We start from the raw sequence: 19786 nt of genomic DNA, 5'->3' as shown, positions 1-19786 counted from the left end.
AAGAAAGAAGAACAAATGATGCTATATGAACAGATCAATGGATTGATGAAGATTGATATCTCTTGAAGGGCAAGTAGGGGACAAGGAGGGAATGTGGAAATATGGATTTTTCTGGTCAGTTATGTCCCCTATCTTGGACCCCAACGGTTCCATGTGCATGTCACAAGTACATGTATGTTCCCTCCAGTTCCAGTTATGAAGACGCAAATACATGTGCGTCCACCGTCAACATGTCCTTTGACAGATCCGCCATGTATAGGCCGGATATCCCATTCCTAAATATGAAAGGCCATCGGCTTTATATGGTTCACTTATGCCACTTTACAGTCCAGGCAAGTAGGCCCTGATTCTGTCATCAAAACTCCTCTTGCCTTCTGCCTCTGAAAGCTCCAGTCCGAGCCTGCATCTGTGACCATGAACTTTGTCTCATTCTCTGCGCGGCTCACGAAGCCTGACATCAGCCTACTCTCTGCCAAGAACTGTATTTCACCTTCGAATTATCTGCCTCCCCCTCAGCCGATGCATTCCTGCCTAGTAGTTTAAGTAAACATTCTTCCAGTTACCAAGCAAAAAGGCCCATCTTCTCTGTCCTCATGCAAGTAATTCATAGCCCTGTTACCATGGAATATTCCTACCCCCTCGCATTCAGTGTAGACACTTAGACGCTTGTACACGCACGCACAGTCAGTATAGAATAGATTCTGTCCGAGAGTCCCTCTTTTATGGATAACATAGTTCTTTAAACATAGGATGTTAGATATGATTTGGGATTAGGTTGACTTGACCCCCCAGACTTCTCGTCTCCACATATAGAGCTAAATGTCAAGTCCCCGTCACCCCCTAGTTACACGTCAATTACACGTCATACTGCTGCGCGCGCATCTATGCCAAGTATTATCTTATAGATCCACCTATGTATTACATCATAACCAATCATGTTCCTTTTTACTCATTATTACACCCATTTTCGGTTACGCAGACCAAACGTCAATGTCCTTATCAATTGTTACGCCTACTGTATTCATTTCATTATAATGTATGTACTATAAAAGTTACTTCTTGTCAATAAAGTATGTACTTCACTTCCTGAACCCCCGTGGTGATGGAACTTGAAGCATCCGATTATAATCGATTATTGGAATAAAGCCCATTCCGAAACTCTAATATCACGGATTCTGCCTCTCATTTTACTGAGCTATTTTATAATGTTTCTGTATCAAATTCAGTCCCGGTAAAGGAATTTTTATTTACCACAGTACCCATGTAGAGTGGCTACTTCTTCCCTGTAGGAATCAGCTGGGCGCGGCGTGTGTTAGAAGGTGGTTCTGACACTATGGGCCGCCCGGATTTTTTGATTTTTGAGCACCTAATTGTTGAGCTTTTACTGTGGGGGAGCCTCATAAGTTGGGACTCACCCACAGTGAACTCAGGATGTAAGAGACAGCATGGGGATTTTACTGGTGTTCCCCTGGCTTGACCAGGCCACTGCGCAGCAGCTGGAGTAAGGGACACCGGGCTGGTTACATGCAGACACATGTGTACATACGTGTGCACACGTGTACGGGCAGCTCAGGGGAGATTCCTAGTGTGTGCAGTCTAGGAGCAGCTACAAAGTGAATGGTGTGGCAGGACTTATGCAGTATTGGGTGGAATAGGCTTTATACACTGGAAACATGCCAGGGAAAGTCAGTGTGTTTTACTGTGTTTTCACTTCATTATTTCCCTAAGGGAATGTGGGGCCCATGGCTAAATTAACTTCCACAAGGCCTACAGTTTCCAGACATGCACGAAAGTCCATTGTATTGGAGGTGAAAAGAAGTATTCTGCAGAGTCCAAAGTCATATTTGTACTGCTTTTGGGTCATCCAGAACTGTCATATTTCTGTGAGCCAGCCAGGACCAGACCCAGGCTGAGGGCTGACCTCAGCTGGATGGATTGATAACCTTTCTTCCACAAGCGAGGGCCTCCTCTCCACGAAGGGAAGATGGGAGGGTCTGCAGGCCAATCCATCAACTGCTGTCGCTGGGTGCCAGGCACGGGCTGCACCAAGGAGGGAAGGCAGCAGCCCAAGGAGGGAAGGCAGCGTGGAAGGAGTTGGGTTTCAGTGGCCATGTGGCCAGAGACACTGGACGAGGCCATTTTGCACAAACACAGAGGCTGGACAAGAAGGAGGGAGCAGGGGCAGGAAAAGTGATGTGTCGCTGTTTGATAGGACCAGCAGGCACTTCCTGTCAGCCCCCTACTCAACTTTTAAAAAGTGCTTGCACAGGAAGAGAAGCTCTCTCTGGGGTGTGGTCGGCAGAGGCAGAAGGTGCTGGAGCCTGGCGCAATGGGCAGTTGGAAGGAGAGACCCCCTGACTGCCCCCAGGACCCTACCAGCACCAGAAGGAAAGCCCAGGACCGGTGCGCAGGAGCAGTGGCCCCAGCGCAGGGAGAAGAGGGGCCCAGAGCCAGGCGAACGGCTGGCGCAGGGAGCCAGTGAAGACCGTTCCCTGCAGAAGGCATCCCCTTAGAGACCCTGAGAGAAGAGGAGAGTGTTCCCAGTGGCGGGGGCTGGTGAGTCCCAGAAGGAGAGCCTGGCGAGAGGCTGGCGCAGGGAGCCAGCGAAGACAGCACCCTGCTGAATCAGAGACCCTGAGGGAAGAGGAGAGTGTTCCCAGTGGCGGGGGCTGGTAAAGAGGAGCATGAAGTGCCCCATAATGCCTCGCCAGGAATTTGGAAATCTGCTGTTTTGGTGCTTTGTGGCCCCCAGAGGAGAGGGGCCACCCTCACTTGTGAAAAGGTGCTGGGGGAGCACAGTCTTTCCCCCCCCCACCAGCACGAAGAAATCTGCCATTTTTGTGCCTGGTGGCCTCCAGAGGAGGGGGTCAACCTCATCTGTGAAAAGGGGTGCAGGGGGGCGGCAGGAGCACCGCAGTCTCCCCCAGCATAAAGAAGAACAGTCCACCCCTAAGTTTCACGGGGCATCTGGAAGAATAACCCCTCAAGGGCTCAGCAGAAGGGCTGAGTTGGGGATGTCTGGAGAAGGGCATCTCCTGGAGGTGAAGTGGTGTAATTGCACCGAAATGCATTTACTATTGGTTATTTCTTTTTAGGTGGACTGAAAGTCACATGTGTAAAGTGAAGTACCTGTGTAAGGTGATGTTAAGCTAAATGGAGTTATGTTGCTGGACCTTCCTGCTAGGGGGTCTGGCTGTATTTACGTAATCTCATGCTTTTACCTGGGATTCCTTTTAAAGTGAAGAGGCACACTGCAGGAGAAGTGTAGTTGCCAGGAGTACTTCTTTTGAAGGGACTGTAAGTCAAATGTGTAAGGAGATGTCATAAGCCAAGTGGGGTTATGCTGCCAGACAGTCCTGCTAGGGTGTCTGGCTGTATATGCGCAATCCTGTGATTTCATCTGTGATGCCCTTAGGGGCTGTAATTGCAATGCATTCAAATGATCAACCAAGGTGATGAGTACTGTCATTCTAAAGTGTGCGTAAACATGGATTCTTGCTGCTGCGCTTAGGTGAAGACCCCAGACTGCTAGCCCTTAAGATATAGAGGTGCATACTTTATGGTCAGTAGGAGATGCTCAGTCAGGGTCATGTGTCACCAAGGCAGGTGTACCCCTTTTTAATGCTTGTTGAGGTAATGGGGTGGGTCACCACTGGGATGGTGCCAGTGCGCAGGGCCCTCGCTCCAGGTTATGTTCAACTAACTGCATTGGGGGCAAGTTGATGTGCATACATGGGAGTGGTGGTACTAGACCCCACCCCCCCTGCGGGAGGGGTGTTGATGTTATGCAATGTCACAAAGTAATTCCAACAGCTTATGTATATTTGTAAATTGGTGCATAGTATTGAGTGGTGTGTGTGTTTAATAAATGTACTCTTACTTTTATAAAGCAAAGTACAGACTGGACAATCAATTATTGAGTGTTATTTTTGTGCACCTGCAAATGGCGATTACTAGCCCACACCACCTCCCTTGAGTAAGCCTCAGACTGCTCTGCAACGCTACCCTCTGAGAGTCAGGCGCTACAATTGGGTGTTTGGTTCCCAGTGAAGGACAAATGTAGTCATGTTATTTGTGCAGGCCTCACAGATGCTGCCTCGTTCTCCAACACAGTGCCAGTGGTGTGGCGGCCGGCATCCGTGTCAAAAGGACAAGTGTGGATTTTGGTGCAAAACTGGAAGTTGGCTCTGACATCGGAGAAAAACCCATGCATGGCTCAGGAGGCACAGCCAGCACTGAGAATGGACATGCATGCGGTAAACTGACTGGAGTCCTCCATGGAAAATTGGGACTCAAAGGCATACCAGAGGGAGCCAGAAGAGTGACAAAGATTCGGAACATGGCCTCTCTAAAAGCCTCAATCTGTAGCAATGCCGCCAATGGCCCCAAATGCAAGGTGCACTGGGATCAGTTGCAGATATGGTTCAACAGCTAGGGACCAAGAGCGAGACCAAGAGACATGTTTGCAACTTCTGAGGAGGAGAGAGTAGCAGGACTGGGATGAGTTCAGCTTGGCCTTCTTGCGATTTCACTTCGACTTACCAAAAGACTTACATAGTGGGGAGGACCTGTCATGGGTATAGTTTTCACCAATAAGACAGGGGGACCCCCAAAGGCGGGATAAGGAACCGGTAAACAAGGGGTAATGGGCAAAGTACTTCAGAGAGAAAACAAAAACCGGTTCAGAGAATCTGTACTGTGGCCTAATAAATAGGTCCTTGATAAAGAACAAGACAGAACTGGGACAAAAGTACTCAAGAAGAGTTAAAGGTATAAGGATAGACCTTTCATTTTTTATTTAACTTTTTTATGTGGTAAAGTTCATTTTTTCAATTTATACAAACATATTCATCATGCAAAAAACATATATGGATATAGTCAAAATAATCACAATTCATCAATAAATATACATTAATCAAAAAACAAAATAGGTACCCCACTAGAACCTAAACTCAACCATACATACATACAATCAAAACCACATTCATAACCTCAAAACACATTGTGGGTGAGCACAAATGATCCTAGGGTGTTCAAATGGATGAATTGCTTGTATCCCATCCAAAGGAAGCCAGATGGAACTTCAGAGAAGAGAAGGTCATAGTTTTCAACTTTGAGCAGCATTGGGAATTCTGAGACTTCTTTTGGTGTTTGGCCACCTACAGCTTCAGTTTGCCTTCCTGGATTGCCTCGGATTCACAAGGCCACCCTCCTTGCAGTCTGTGGGAGTCATGCCCCAAACCCAAACACCAGAGGCACACCCCATGGGGATCTGTCACAAACATTTGATTGCAATAGTGCCTAAAACGGTTAAAATCATACGTTTTAGGACGGGAAATAGTTCCCTTGCACACAGCAAAATCAAAAGGTGAATAAACTCAACTGGCAAGGAAAAATTAGGGAGTAAGCCAGGGATCAGTATATAAAGGCACAGAAAGAAAGGAAAGGGCCTCTGCATGTAGGGGTGGCACTTATATGCGGCTCCATCACCCCTTTCAGGGATGAACCAAGTCAAAGCAGAGCCGCATGGCACCACCTATTGGTGCAAAGGGATCAATGCTGTTTAAGAATTCCAGTCGCAGTCTGATGCCTGGGGAAATTATAAAGGTGAGGAATCTGCAATTAGAAGTATCCATCAGAAATTTGGGCACAAGCGGAGAAAGTCAGGCAGAGGATAAATAACAAGATCTGATGGTGGGACTCACAGCGACAGGGTTTTTGCTCGGGCAAGTGCAGTCACTTCTTGCTTCTGTTCATGTAGGACCAAAGCAGCTGTCTTATGGAAGGTCTCAATGGAGTATGCAGTGAGCTCAGCAAGGCTTCGAATGGCAAAGACATGCATATCCTGTAGGAGACAGACAGACAACATAATAATTGAAATCTCTTTCAGTTTTCAGGCTCTATGTCGGTTATTCCGGTATGTATCTCATTACCTCAACAGAAACCTTTGCCTCTTGCGCAGCATCTTCTGGGCCTGTCTCCCTCTCATCTGTTTGCAACTCCTCTGGAGCCACCTCCATGTTCAGTGTACCCATCCAGTTCTGGGCAGAAGTCCTGGCCTGGAAAAGAGTAAGGAGAAATATGTGTGCTGCTCCTAAAAATACTGAAAAGCCACATAGCTCCCATTTTCAGATCTGCCTCTCTCAGATGCTACGAACAGGTGCTAATTATTTCCACTAATCATTTGCTACATTAAAAAACACTGACAATTTGAAGCAAATTAACTGAAGGCTCAGCCACTTTACTCTGATATCAGTTGCTGCTTACCTCCATCACCTTTACACTAGAGAAAATGTCTCACAAAAAAAAGCATTTGGCACATCCATAGCATTTCTGACTGCTCTCCTCCCATTTATGTGCTCTAATGCATTTGCACTGAAAGCCCAATGTATAATACAAACTAAATTGACCAACGCAAAGATTCTGCTCAGCCTCGGGTATCTGCCTAGGAACAGACACCCTTAGCTTCTACCAAGGACAGGGTATTCTCAACTAGGGGTCAAGGACAGCAGAGCATGATTCAATACTGGTAAACAGCAGATCATCAATCATATGTCCAGGACAACTAGGACTTCATCAGGGTAAGCAAGTGTCATCAAAGAGCTGTGGGCAGCAGAGCATCAGCAGCTGGATCAGGGATAGTATAGCAGCAGCCAGGCGCAAGGGACAAAATACCTCAGTCAGTCGAGTGAACAACAACCAAACTCAGCCAAGAGTCAGAAAAAGTGCAGTCTTCTAAAGTCTCAGGACCAAAAGCAAGGAAAGACCAAACTCAGCCAAAGACCAAGGGCAGTCTTATAGGTCAGGCACAATCATAATCAGCATTAAGTACAGAACAGCCCCAGACAGGTATTAGGAGCAAATAACCTCTGCTCATATCAAGACTCTTAGAAAAGAATGGAATATGCTTGGGGTCAGGGTCAACATAGTTTCAGCTTAGTTGCAGATGAGACTCAGCAAGTGTCAGGGAAAGGCGCAGCCACTGACAATAGTCATGGACACAACAGTCTGAGCCAAAATTCAGTCATGTAAAGCCTCCTCTGCCAAGTATCATATAGGTAAACCAACAAAATAATTGTATACAGCCTGACTAGGGGCCACTCACCCTGGCCAGCTTCTCTGGTCTTGTAGAGACATGTAATTCCATGAACAAAGTAGTTAATTCATGAGTGAAGTCCTCATTCCCTAAAAAATGACAAAGTGATTCTGGTCAAGCACGAGAGCAAATATTTGCAACTTAATAGACACTGTAAAACAGAAAGTGCAATACAGGAGTTCTAGACTTTAAAATGATAGTGGAGCAACTGATTTATAACAGACATGGCAATAGGCTCTATAACTAAGGCTTTTTACAAGATGCAATAATACAGCCTTTGTGGGACGAAACGGCATCTAAAAATAAACAAATTCTTCACTTAGCCATCATTAATCTGGACTTTGAAAGTCCTAATCATTCCATAACTTCTAATAGATCACAGAATTACAGGCAAATAATGATATAATGAAGCAAACACATGGATGAACACAGGTACCCATGGCGTAGATACATTTTTAAACATAAAATTTAAGGAGCAAACACTGAAATGATACAAGTGAGTCAAGTCAGACACTTGCACAAAAACAAGTAGTCATGTAAGTAACTCATCTACTTGTAGAACTAATCCTTAATCAAACACAGGCACCTGAACAAGTACCCAAGCACATACATGGAAAGGTATTCATGGTGCAGATGTGTATAAACACACATAGCAATGAAGGAGACACACACATGAACACAACAGAGTACTAGTTACACTCAACTTTGAAAAGAATATATGCAGTCTATCCACTTCATTAAGCGGCACAAACACTGACAAAACAAATGGCAAGACAGTGAACTAAAACTCCCTTGTGAAACTCTACCTGCAGATTTTCTAAGTGTCAATGTACAAGAGTAAGTTTCATTATAAGCAGGGAAAGGAGAGTGAGTTGCATCCGATTTTTTGAAAGATATCAATATTTGAGAATTATGTACAACACTAGGGTAATTTCTTACCTGTAACTCCAGCTTTGGTTAGCTTTCATACCTTGTCATACTTGAATAATTCCTAGTCATTGGGCTGGGAATCCCCAGGAGCTGTAAATAAGTAGAGTGTTAAACTGTCCACAGAAGTCAACAAAAGTGTTTGTTTAGTAGCCCATCCACCTGATGTAAAAAATCAAAATTCAGTTAATGAAGTGGAAGTGCTGAGCCCCACTTAGAGGCCTCCACAGCTCAGGTTTCATAACAAAGGTTTGACGAGTGCATATGATAAAAGTAAGCCTCTGACTGGGGAAGAGGATGGGTTACATGTGAACATATGAAAGGTACCAAAACTGGAGAACTTGAGTTACATTAAAGTAACCAATTTCTTCTCCATCACAGAAGCTTTCATATGCTTGAATCATAAAGCAAGCAGTACAGAACATTTGGAATAAACTGAGAAGTAGGCTTACTTTGTCTGAAATAGGTTGCAGAAGCCTGCCTACCCCACTGTTGAGTCAGCTGTTGTATCACACCCAAGTAGTCTTTGGGTGTACATATGCCTGTTCTTCCAGGTCGCTGCACGACACGTCTTGAGAAGGCACACCAGCATACAGTGCAGCTGTCATCAACAGACACCTGATGGAGTGCATCCTCACTCTTCCCTAGAGTGGACGCTTCGCTTTGTTGTGGCAGAAAGTGATGGGGGTGACGGTCAACGTGCTATTCCTTGTTTGGGCAGGGGCCAGCCTCTTCCTCTATGGCAAAAGGACCCAAACACGTTAGGTGGCCCAACAAATGTCTTTTTTCTTGTCCATGTAACACCTAAAGTGCCTGCGCACATCTAGCGAGTGCAAAGATTTTTACGCAGATGTAGTTGGAGTTTGGAAACAGAGTGACAGGTTCCTACAGATGAAAGTCCCTGGGGACCTTTGGGATGAATTTAGGATTGGTTTGCAGGATACCAATGTCCCTTGTAAAATGGAGAAAGGGTTGCTTTACAGTAATTGCATGCAACTATCCTACTCTTCTTGCTGATGTAAGTGCTAGGAGGAGGGGTATCTTCCAAGAGATGAACTTTAGGTGTGTTCTGTAGATTGGTTCAAAGGGATGTAGGATGAAGTGGTATTTAGCTCCCAAGGCATTGGTGCATGCTGTATTGGAGGAATTTACCTAAACGGTCCTTTTACAAATTGTTTTATGATTTCTTGGAAAAATAGAGTGGGGGGAAGTCCTTTTCGTTCTACTAAATGTCGAGATTGCAGCCAGGTGGACTCTCATTGAAGAATTACTAAGGCCAATCTTGGCTACATTCAACACTGAAAAATACGATAGGCCACTCTTGGCCAGGTCCCATAAGTAAGGAAGTATTTTATGAAACTATATGGCTAACGGGTGGAATTCCTTCACTTAATAGCATACAAAGAAATGCTTCCACTTGGTGCGGTGTGTTCATGGTTGGCAAAGCTCATGCCCATTCGAGGGTGTTCCTGCATTGAGCCAACAGATCTAAATGACAGAATTCTAGGTGGTCAGGTCCCAGGCTGCCAGAGTTAGTGATTTGGTGACATGATGGAGTATCGCTCCATTGTGTCTGTAAAGGAGCCTAGAATACATTTTCAGCAGCACTGCTGGAAATTGTTCTGGAACTTGCTGTATCTGTATCATGTGGCCAAATCCAGGCAATGAGAATCAGAATACAGTGATCCACTTGCACATTCCTCAGTACCCGAGGGACAATAGGAGATGGAGAAAAAGGGATAAAAGAAATGTTTTTTAAAAAAAAGACGTTATTATTTAAGTGGCAAGTCATTAACTTCAGGTCCTGGTTGCCAAAACCTGCTGGTATAATACTGCAGTTTACTGTTGTCCAATGTGTCAAACAGATCTAGTGTGGGCCGCCCCCACTGTGGAAGATGTAGTTCATTTAATCTTGATGGAGATCCCACTCATGGCAGTCTAATAGTGTCTGACTGAGTGCATCCATATGAGTGTTTTGGTGCCACAGTAGGCTTTCTACTGCGATGTACATCTGACTGGAGATGGTCCACTCATAACATTTATGCCTTTTCCGATTCGTCAGGATCTGGGTCCTTCTTGTTTTCTTAGGCATAACATTAAGGTTGCTCCTCGTCGGGTCGGCGGTGCAAAACCCAACAGGCGCCCTTAAAAAGGGGCACTTTGTCGGAGATCTTCTTTCCAAATGCCGTATGGTGAAGTGCGGGTGTGGGGCCCGGATAGTGTAGATGTGTGATGGTGATTTAAAATAGGGTTAGGAGTGCCTGATAGGAATTAATTTTATTCTGGGGGCCTGCTACCCTAGTTAAAAATGTGTGAACATGGCACTAGTCCGAGTATAATGCCTCGTGTTAGAGTGTCCTCTGTTAAAAAATGTGTAACAGTCAACATGTTTCTCGTATTGAGTTAATGTACTCGCGATTTGTCAGGACCAGAAATCAAAAAAAGGAACTATCTACATCTAAAATCTACTGGTATTAAGGTGTGTAGTGAATCAAGTGTTGCTTGAGTATAGTACCTGTTGTGATCAGGAGCTACCTGTAAAGGAAGAAGGGGAGGTTATAGAAATATAACACACAGGTATGCATTGTATAGAACAGTTGGAAACCATGCCTTCAATGTCATTCTCAACTCTCATTTCGTCTCAACGATGGTGGTTGGTAATATACCAATTGGCATGTTAAAAATTATAAAAATTGTGATGGTGAAATCCCACGGTGAGCTGATGTGAATACTCAACAAAGTGGACATCCAATTTAAATTAAAAGCAGCAGAGAATACAAAGGTATAACTCACCCTATTCAGTAATTTTCCAGATATCAACAGTACTCAGTGGATTGTACATGAGTTAGAGTTCCTCTCTAAGTAGGACTGTACCGAAAATGGTAATGCACTTGGTAAATTAGGTAACAAAACAGAGCAGAAGCAGTGAAAGAAACACATAATCCCTAATAAACAGTGAATCATGTATTGTTGGGTACTGCTCGTTTTGAAATGGGGGTCCCTACCTGTCTTAAGTAGATGGAAAAGTAAACCTAAAGGATCAGTTGTTGATAATATACATGGTAAACGTTATTACATTGGTACGTGCCATGTCTACAACCCCAAAGCAAGTGTGGTGCTTAATAGGAGAATATGTATAGAACCGGTTGAGTCTACAATGAAACATGTCCTTTGTGTATAAGGAATGATGTGGCGGTGACCAGTAGGTGGTGTCTAGAAAACTTAGATGTTACTTCTATGTAAACTCCAATAGAGTCGCAGGGGTAGGAGTTCGATTTAGGTAAAGTGTATACCAAAGGGAGTATCGTTGTTGATAAGCGGGTATATTATATAACGAAGATGGCTAAATCAACAGAATCATCACAATATATTTTAGCAATTGTTGGAGCTGTAGCAAGTGTGGTGTGGTCTCTACCCTTCGTGTTGAAATTGCACTCGCTAGCAAATCAAAGTAAGAAAGTATAAGTGAGGGACTTAACATGGTTGTAGTAGAATCCTGCTCACGAATAAACACATAAAGAAGCGCGGTTCCATTCACAACGCTAATAGACCGAGGAAAGGTCGCTGAATGGAAACGGTGCTGGTAACGGTTTACAAATAAGTGAGCATGTAATCGTGGCAGTAAGGTAGCCCCTATGTGAAACCTACAATAGAAACCAGGTTCAAAGTACAGGCTACATTTTGTTAACTCACGCTACTCCTTGTGACCTACCCGTTCCACCGAGTCCGGGAGGTAGTGTGGTAGAAAGTGGCGAAGGACTTTTGCTAGTGATATCGGTCATGTGATAGGGAGATGGACGGCCCATAGTGTGTCAGTAGTTAAAGCCAGTTAGGGCAGCGGCCATATTTGAATGGAGTGAGGATAGATATAAATCCTTAAATGTAATGTGAGAGAGACAGTGTAATACTCTATTCTAATATCAGATGTTGAAAAGCAAATGGCCGAGTTAAGGGGTACAAAGAGTATTATAATGTTGTTTAGACATTATACTTGACAGTGAAAAGGCTCGAGACAGTGTTATGTAGAAAGTGGTTGTATTTGTGTAAAATTACATCGCAGTAAAAAGAGAGAGAATGATATGCAGATATTATTCATACTGTAAAGCGTGTTGGTCAGCAGCAGTTTGTTATGATGTGAGGTCAAATCAAAAAAGTCAAAAAAATATCAACAAAATATAGTGAAACACAACACAGCGAGAATTTAAAGACTAGTTGCCAAGTAAATGAATAGATACATAAATTCAAGTGGCGTAGTAGCGGGAAATGTCAGCCAAAGAGTAGTGAAAGAGGCTGATTATAATGGAGGGTAAAGTCAGTCAGGTTAGATCTTGATTGACCCCCAAGGAATTTCATCATTGAGGCCGTTGGTATCTGAAGACAGACGGTGAATCCAACGCTGTTCTTTTGCAAAAAGACTCTGTTTTGTTATGTTGGGTTTGGTTTCTAGAATGAGCCATTTAACCGAGTCAGGTGAATTGTCCCCCCGTCCCTCTTTTTGTATTTGATAACATTAAGGTTGTCTTGTCAGACTTGATATGGATTGCTTGTCCTACTACTCTCAGGAGGAAGTATTGTCTTATGGCTAGTATGTCCATGATGTTTATGTGGGGTACCTTCTATGTATTTGTCCAGAGGTCTTTGGTCTTCAGCGCCTGCATGAGGGCACTTCAGTCCTCCATGGCGCATCTGTAGTCAGTACTAATCTGTCTGACCAAGGCTGGAATGGGAGCCCAGTACTGGAGATTTGAGGGACTTTTCAACCACAGCAGTGCCAGAGAGAATTCTCTTTGGCTTGGACTGTGCCACCCCACAAGCTGTGTATTAGTTACCATTCATTATCTAGCTCCTGTTGTATGGGCCTCATTGGGGCCTTTCCCAGCTGTGTATCCAGGATTGCTCCCAAGGATTGAGGTTGTGTTGCTGGTTCCGATAAGGATTTTTCTTTGCTCAGTGTCAGCCCTAATCTAGGCAACAGAGTGATGCAGATGGCAGTAGCTTTTGCCTCTTCCCTTGGATGGATATATTTGGCAACATTGTCAGCACATGAAAGCAGATACCAGGGACAGGCACATTGGGAAAGTCCAAGGTGCAGATTTTAAATCGAAGGGAGGGACACCTTAAATTCAAAGTACTTCCTCTCCACGGCATAGCAGAGGTAATCCCTGTAGTTTTGGAATATGGGGATGTGAAAAGGTCCAGCGAGGCCAGGAATTCTGCTTCCTGAGGCATCAAGGACATCTTGGAGTGTTAAAACAACAAGGAATCCGTGGGTCTAAAGAGACAATGCTAAATGCTAATACCCGCAAGTCTGAATTCTGTAAGAAAACAAGAGTCCTCATAAAGAGGACGAAGTCCCATCACCCACCGGAGTGGCATGCTTCATCCTCTGGGGCCTCCTCTTAACCACACCTGGTGTGGTTAAGGAGCTACAACTCCTGCATGGATGGAAAAGGAGGAGCTCACGGATGTTTTCTTTGACTTAACACCCTAGATGGACCTATCTGAGCAGAGGCTGAAGCTGCCTGACGTGTGGTGGAACAGTGTGGAAAGTGCAGTGTGAGTGAATAGTGTGTTAAAATTGACTATCTAAAGAAAAATATGTTTATTCAGTATCCTTAGATGTCAAAAAATCTAAAGATACTGAATAAACATATTTTTCTTTAGATAGTCAACCAGGTGTGGTTAAGAGGAGGCCCCAGATGATGAAGCATGCCACTCCGGTGGGTGATGGGACTTCGTCCTCTTTATGAGGACTCTTGTTTTCTTACAGCATTCAGACTTGCGGGTATTAGCATTTAGCATTGTCTCTTTAGACCCACGGATTCCTTGTTGTTTTGATATATAGGGATTAGGGGATTTTCTCCGTGCAGGTCTTTAAATTTCCCCATGACCCCCGTCTTCTACCGGTATTTATGCCATCTTGGAGTGTTACCATGCAAAACAACTGTTTCTTCAGGATCTTGTTCAGCTTCCTGAGATCTAGAATACTTGTCAATTTCTCTGCTTTATTTCTTATATAGAAGAATCAGGAATAGAATCCCTGGTTTTGCTGGGATCTCTGGACCGTGTCTATTGCTCCTTTTAGAAGGAGGAGAATTTATGTTGAAGCTCGCTAAATGAAGGTGAAGTTTCTTCCTGTGTGGGCAGATATTTGGAATCTGTATAAACTACAGAATGTGTAAGATCACCCTTCAGTTCGATGTTATGGACTCCCATGCGGGGGCAAAAAGGGAATTTCTCCCCCTGAGGAGCTGGAGATGGTAAAGGGAGCAGCTGCCAGTTGTCATGGTCTCTTTTGGTTCATCTCAGAACACAACTATGTAGCACTCTATCTTTGTCTGTTAGATCTGCCAAACCCTTTTCCTTTGGTTCCAGCAGGATATGTGGTCCTTATCATATATGGTCTGATTTAGGGAGGGGCAGGAATTTGATTGCTCTTAACCTCCATATTGGTTAAAAACCAACCCTGAATGCTTAGGACATTCTTGAGCCACGAAAAGTACAACCAGATCATCTAAACTGTAAAGCCCCAAGGAATTTCATAGTATCTGTATCTATATTTTGCAGGGCGTCGTCTACATGTGTCCTAAACAATGTAAGCCCTTCAAAGGACATGTTTAGGATCTTGGCTTACACTTCTGGGTGCAAGGCTGTCGGCCTCAGCAATCCTTGTCTTCTTAAAACAGCTGCTCCTTCCAGCTGGCGCATCTATGATGACATATTAGCATTGTCCTTGGTGATTGGTTTGGCAGATATCCTTTTGTTCTCAAGGATGAGGTTGATTAATGGCAAGTTGTCACACCATCTCGGACAGTTGAAGAGGCTCAAAATTGCTAAAGCATTTGCTGTTTTGATGGAGGTTGCTGCCATGGAACAAACTTTTTTTTTCTTCGCCGAGGGTACATAGAAATACAAAACATTTATTACATGCATGTAGATTACAATCTCCACTCGAGAAGAAAAGGAATAAAAAAAAAAAAGGAAAAAGAAAAGTATATGTATAGAGAAAATCAAACAAAACAATCCCAAATACGGTCTAGTTTGTGTAATGACCATATTCCTCTTACTTTGGCCAATGCACGTTCCCTCTCGTATGGGTCTTTCATAAAGGCAAGCCATTCAGAAAAGACAGGGGGGTTAAACGAGATCTATGCTCTGGCAATACAAAGACGAGCGGCAACTAAAGCAATAGAGAGAAAAGATCTCCTGCCTCGATCAGCACCCTCTTTAAGACCTGCCATGATCTCGTTGTTAGTGAGGGGAGAATCATTACCCAAACGTTGACCAATAAATGGTATAATTTTCCCCCAAAACGTACCTAACATGGGACAAGTAGAGAACATGTGGAGAATATTAGCAGCAATCAGTCCGCACTTTGGACAAAGTGACCTATCTCCCCCTTCCCCCATATGCCTGTGCTCTTTGTGCCCATTTCCCAATCTCTCAGGAGTGTAATACAGCATACAAATGGTTCGGAATTGTTGCAGCATTAGACTAATAGAATGGATAGAGTTTTATAACATCTAAAGCAGAGACGATTTCTGTAGCAGTCGTAGTTGTGCCTAAACCTGACTCCATCTAAGAGCTAAACGATGAGTATCATCACTCCTAAATTGACAAAGTTGGAAGTATATTGTACTAATTCGTGATTTTAAAGTAAGACTCAGCAAGAATGTTAATTATTTGTTAGATTGTGGTAGTTGCAACAATTGTCGTTTTAAAAAGTAGTCCTTAATTTGTAAGTATTAAAAAAATTATTGTTGCGGAAGATCATAGTCAGATTGTAAAGATGTGAAGGTGCAAAAGCTGTCAGAATCGTAAAGCTGATTTGCCAAGCGGTAGAGTCATGGAATAAATTCAGGAGAATTGGATTGTTCCACAGCTGTAAATAAGCGTGTAGCGCTAGATCTTATGGGGAGAGTAAGCAGCGGTCAAGAATTTCATGTCCCTAATGGTCTTGAATCGGACTCTCTTATAGTAATTAGGATCATTGATCCTATAAAGAAACATATTGCTGTCCGTACCTAGTGCGAGAGAGAAGCCAAATTATGATTTCTTGTCAGTTAGTAAGCTTTGAAAGCGCCCAGTGAATGCAGCCCCCTAAAAAATGTAAAATCGTGAAGTTGCAGACCACCCCGCCTAAAAGGGAATTTAAGAAAGCGTATCGCACGGTGTGACTGCTTATATCCCCATATAAAGCTATTAACTACAACTTTTTTGAAGAAGAAGAAGTTGGGAACGTAAAGAGGGATAGCTCTGAACAAGTATAGAAACTTAGGTAAAATTGTCATTTTAATGATTTTGCATCCGCCAATTATGGTTATCGTAAGTTTATTCCAATTCTTTAAACTTTGAGTGACCGAATGTAGCAGTGACTCATAATTACGTTTCCATAGCTGTTCGACAAGAGGGGAAATCGGTACCCCCAAATAAGTTGTGAAAGTACAGCCGCCTGTTATAGCTGTAATCAGACCTAAGTATGGAGAAGTCGGGTTTCGTGAGGATTCAATTTATACCCTGAAAGACAGCCAAAATGTTACGCCTCTTCCTGGATTGGAATCAGTGCTGTTACGGGATCGGAAGAAAAAAGACGCTATGTCACCAGCATAGGCGATAACTTTTAATTTGGATGTCCCGTTACTAAATGGAGCGATGTGAATATTCCGATTTAGTGCTTTAATGAACGGCTCAATATATAATGCAAACAGCATCGGGGAGAGCTGGCACCCCTGCCGGGTGCCACAATGTATCTGAAAGGGGGCAGAATGTAAGTTGGTATATATGAGCTTAGCCTGTGGATTGGTGTATAGTGCACAGACTCATTTAGTAAATCAACCTTGTAGTCCGTTAGCATTTAGTGTTGCCCATAGTGTGTCCCATAACACTCGATCAAATGCTTTTTCGGCATCTAATAGGACAATCCCCAAATTGCGAGATGTCCTATTAGAGATGTTGAACGCCATTATGGCTATATTAATATGAGCCGTAGTGTCTCTGCCTAATATAAACCCATGCTGTTGATCGAATACTAGATCTGGCATGAAAGGCGCTAATCGATTAGCCAGTATCTTGGCAAAGATTTTAGCATCAGAGTCGATGAGAGAGATTGGGCGATAAGACCCGCAATCATCCGCTGATTTCGCCTATTTAAGGAAGAAGACAATGTTGGTCATATCCCAAGATCTGGGGACTTCCATTTGATCCCCTATCCAATGTATAACATCATTTAATAGCGATAGTCTCGAATTTTTTTAAGTTTTATAAAATTCAATTGGCAGGGTATCATCCCCAGCAGCTTTACCAGATGGCAATGCGGCTAAAGCGATCGCGATTTCTTCATTAGTGATATTTTGATGAAGGTTTACTGCATCTCGATTCAGGGGCGGAAGATCGCAAAGTTTTAAGTAGTCTTCAAGCCCTGTATTGTCAAAGTTACAAGATGAGGTATAAAGTCCCTTATAAAATTGAGTAAATTGCTCTAAGATTGAATTAGAGGAAGTATGTAGCATGCCATCACTGCCCCTTATTGCATCTATTTTCCCTTTAGATTTTTTTTGTCCGCCACCTGGTACTTCAAGATTCTCCCAACTTGATCCCCATATTCATACTGCTGAGAGCGGTTCTTATTCTAAGCAGCTGCAGTCTTTTCTTTCAATATCCTGCCCAAGAGTAGATGCAAATCTATTAAAGAAGCATATAGTTGAACTTGATTTGGCCCTCCCAACCAAAGATCTTCCGCATGCCGGATTTCTAATTGTATTAGTGCGTTACAGGATGACCGTACATTATTCTCATTAGTTTTATTTAAGCTGTAAATATATTGTTGGGTGGTGCCACCTATGTAAGCTTTCATTGTGTCCCAAACTATGGCAGGAGATGCAGTATCAACATTAGACTGTAAGAACTCAGTTAAAGCTGCTTGAGTAAATTATATAAATTCTGGGTCCGACAGCAAATATCTAGGAAATGAAAAGATCGCTTGGCCTTATCTGCAGCTGCTGACTGAAAGCTAAGCAGAACAGGATTATGGCCAGATGTTATCCGGGGGCACACCTCAACTTTGGCTGTTGTTAAAATACTATTGTTAGCCATAGCCATATTCTAGAATAGTGCTGATAAGGAGCAAAATAGAATGTGTATTCCGGTGATGTGGGGTGTAATGTCCGCCATATGTTAGATAAGCAGTGAAGCTGAGCCAGTTCATAAATCGATTCTCAAACCCTCCGCATTCTTGGATGGGCTGTCCTATTTGTAGAATCAACATCATAGTTTAATGTACAATTGAAGTTCCCCATAATGATTAATTTCCTGTGCCAGTCAAGCAAATTAAGCATTAATTTATTGAAAAGAGTTGGATCATCCGTATTTGGGCCATACACTGCACAAAAAACGTATTTTTTATCATGAATTTCTAATTGTGCGATGACCCATCTACCAAGTTGGTCAGAGGAGGTTTTAAGTATTCTGCATATTAGCCACTTGCCCTTGAGTATCGCTACTCCTTTAATTGATACCCCCTGTGATGTACATTAGACTATTTCAAAGCCTAGCTGCTTCAGCAAACCTCTGTCCTTGTAAGCCAAGTGTGTTTCTACGTGAATTGCCACATGAGGTTTATAGAGCTTAAGCTCCTCCCTGACTAACTGACGCTTAGATGCCACGTTTAACCCGGCTACATTCCAGCCTATCCATCTAATTGTCCCCATTATAAGCATATGAACTTTGAGAAAAAGTAACATATAAATAAAAACAATTAGCATTTGTAAGATGTCAGGTTCATTTGCAGCTAATGCTATCAGTACCCCCAGTATTTTACACCCCCAGTACCTCCCTGTGCTCTGGATGCAAACCCCCTGAAAGCCCATCACTTATCCCTCTTGCCCCCTCCACCCACCCTACCTGTGTTCTAGAAGAGGAATCACCCCCCTCTACCCGGCTGTCGATCACTGACAGCCTTGAGGAAGCATGGCCACCAAGAGCCCCCCTTAATTGAGTATCTGTTAAATAAAAAGTAATGTAGTAATGTAGTAAACTAGGAGGAAGAGAAAAGAAAGTAAGGGGGCCACCTAAATGTCAGAAAAGAGAGCAAAAACAGAAGAAAAGACAAAAGTAGCTGCATATTTAGCAAGTGCTGCATGTCTTTTTGACGGCAGAGATATCAAAGAGTCGTAGTAATCTCCTTTACAAAAAAGGTATTCATTCCGCTCAGATCATTCTTTAGGATGTTGCTGCGATCTAGAAAGCACCAGTTTCGCCTCCCTATCCGAATGATAAAGCTGTGAATGAGCATCCTTAATAACCTTCAAGCTAGCTGGTTCCTGTAGATACACCTGGGCCCGACTGCTTTACACGGATCAATAAGAAGCGGCATCCTCCACCTTTTATCCATCGTGATCTTACGTAGATCTGATTTTACAATGAAGGAAACGGATTCCAGAGCCACAGGTGTAGTATGTCGGGCTTTAAAAGCAATAGCTTGACATAATAAGAAGTTGTCAACATAGATAAGGATTAAACACGGCCGTCGTAATTGGATTGTTCTGCTTGATTCAAAAGAATTGGCAGCCTAGGAGTCCTTTGAATTTGGGAATCCCAATCCTAGTCAGCTAAATCAGGAAAGGCCTATGGAACAACTGAACTATAAAAGCCCGTAGATCGGAACCCTCCTTGCCTTCCAGGACTCCAAGCACTGTCAAGTTATTCCGGCGTTGCGGGTTTTCCATATCCTGCATCTTCCCCTGCAAGGCCACAAGTTGATTATCA

General features: G+C 43.4%; 1 protein-coding gene across 2 annotated transcripts in view; it reads right to left on the bottom strand.

The window, feature by feature from the left end:
* FAM114A2 (family with sequence similarity 114 member A2) overlaps window positions 1–19786 on the bottom strand; it is a 310681-nt gene that overhangs the window by 36702 nt on the left and 254193 nt on the right. For both annotated transcript variants that reach the window (XM_085617644.1, XM_085617643.1), the window contains 3 exons: window positions 7106–7185; window positions 5934–6059; window positions 5706–5845 (listed from right to left, as the gene is read on the bottom strand). In XM_085617644.1, the coding sequence (XP_085473770.1) occupies window positions 5706–5845; window positions 5934–6059; window positions 7106–7185 (346 nt within the window). The remainder of the gene's footprint in view (window positions 1–5705; window positions 5846–5933; window positions 6060–7105; window positions 7186–19786) is intronic.

The sequence above is a fragment of the Triturus cristatus genome, chromosome 7 (genome assembly GCF_964204655.1).
Source record: "Triturus cristatus chromosome 7, aTriCri1.1, whole genome shotgun sequence".
Lineage (NCBI taxonomy): Eukaryota > Metazoa > Chordata > Amphibia > Caudata > Salamandridae > Triturus > Triturus cristatus.
Note: the sequence above shows the minus strand (reverse complement) of the source record. Positions and strands in the feature narration are given on the sequence as shown.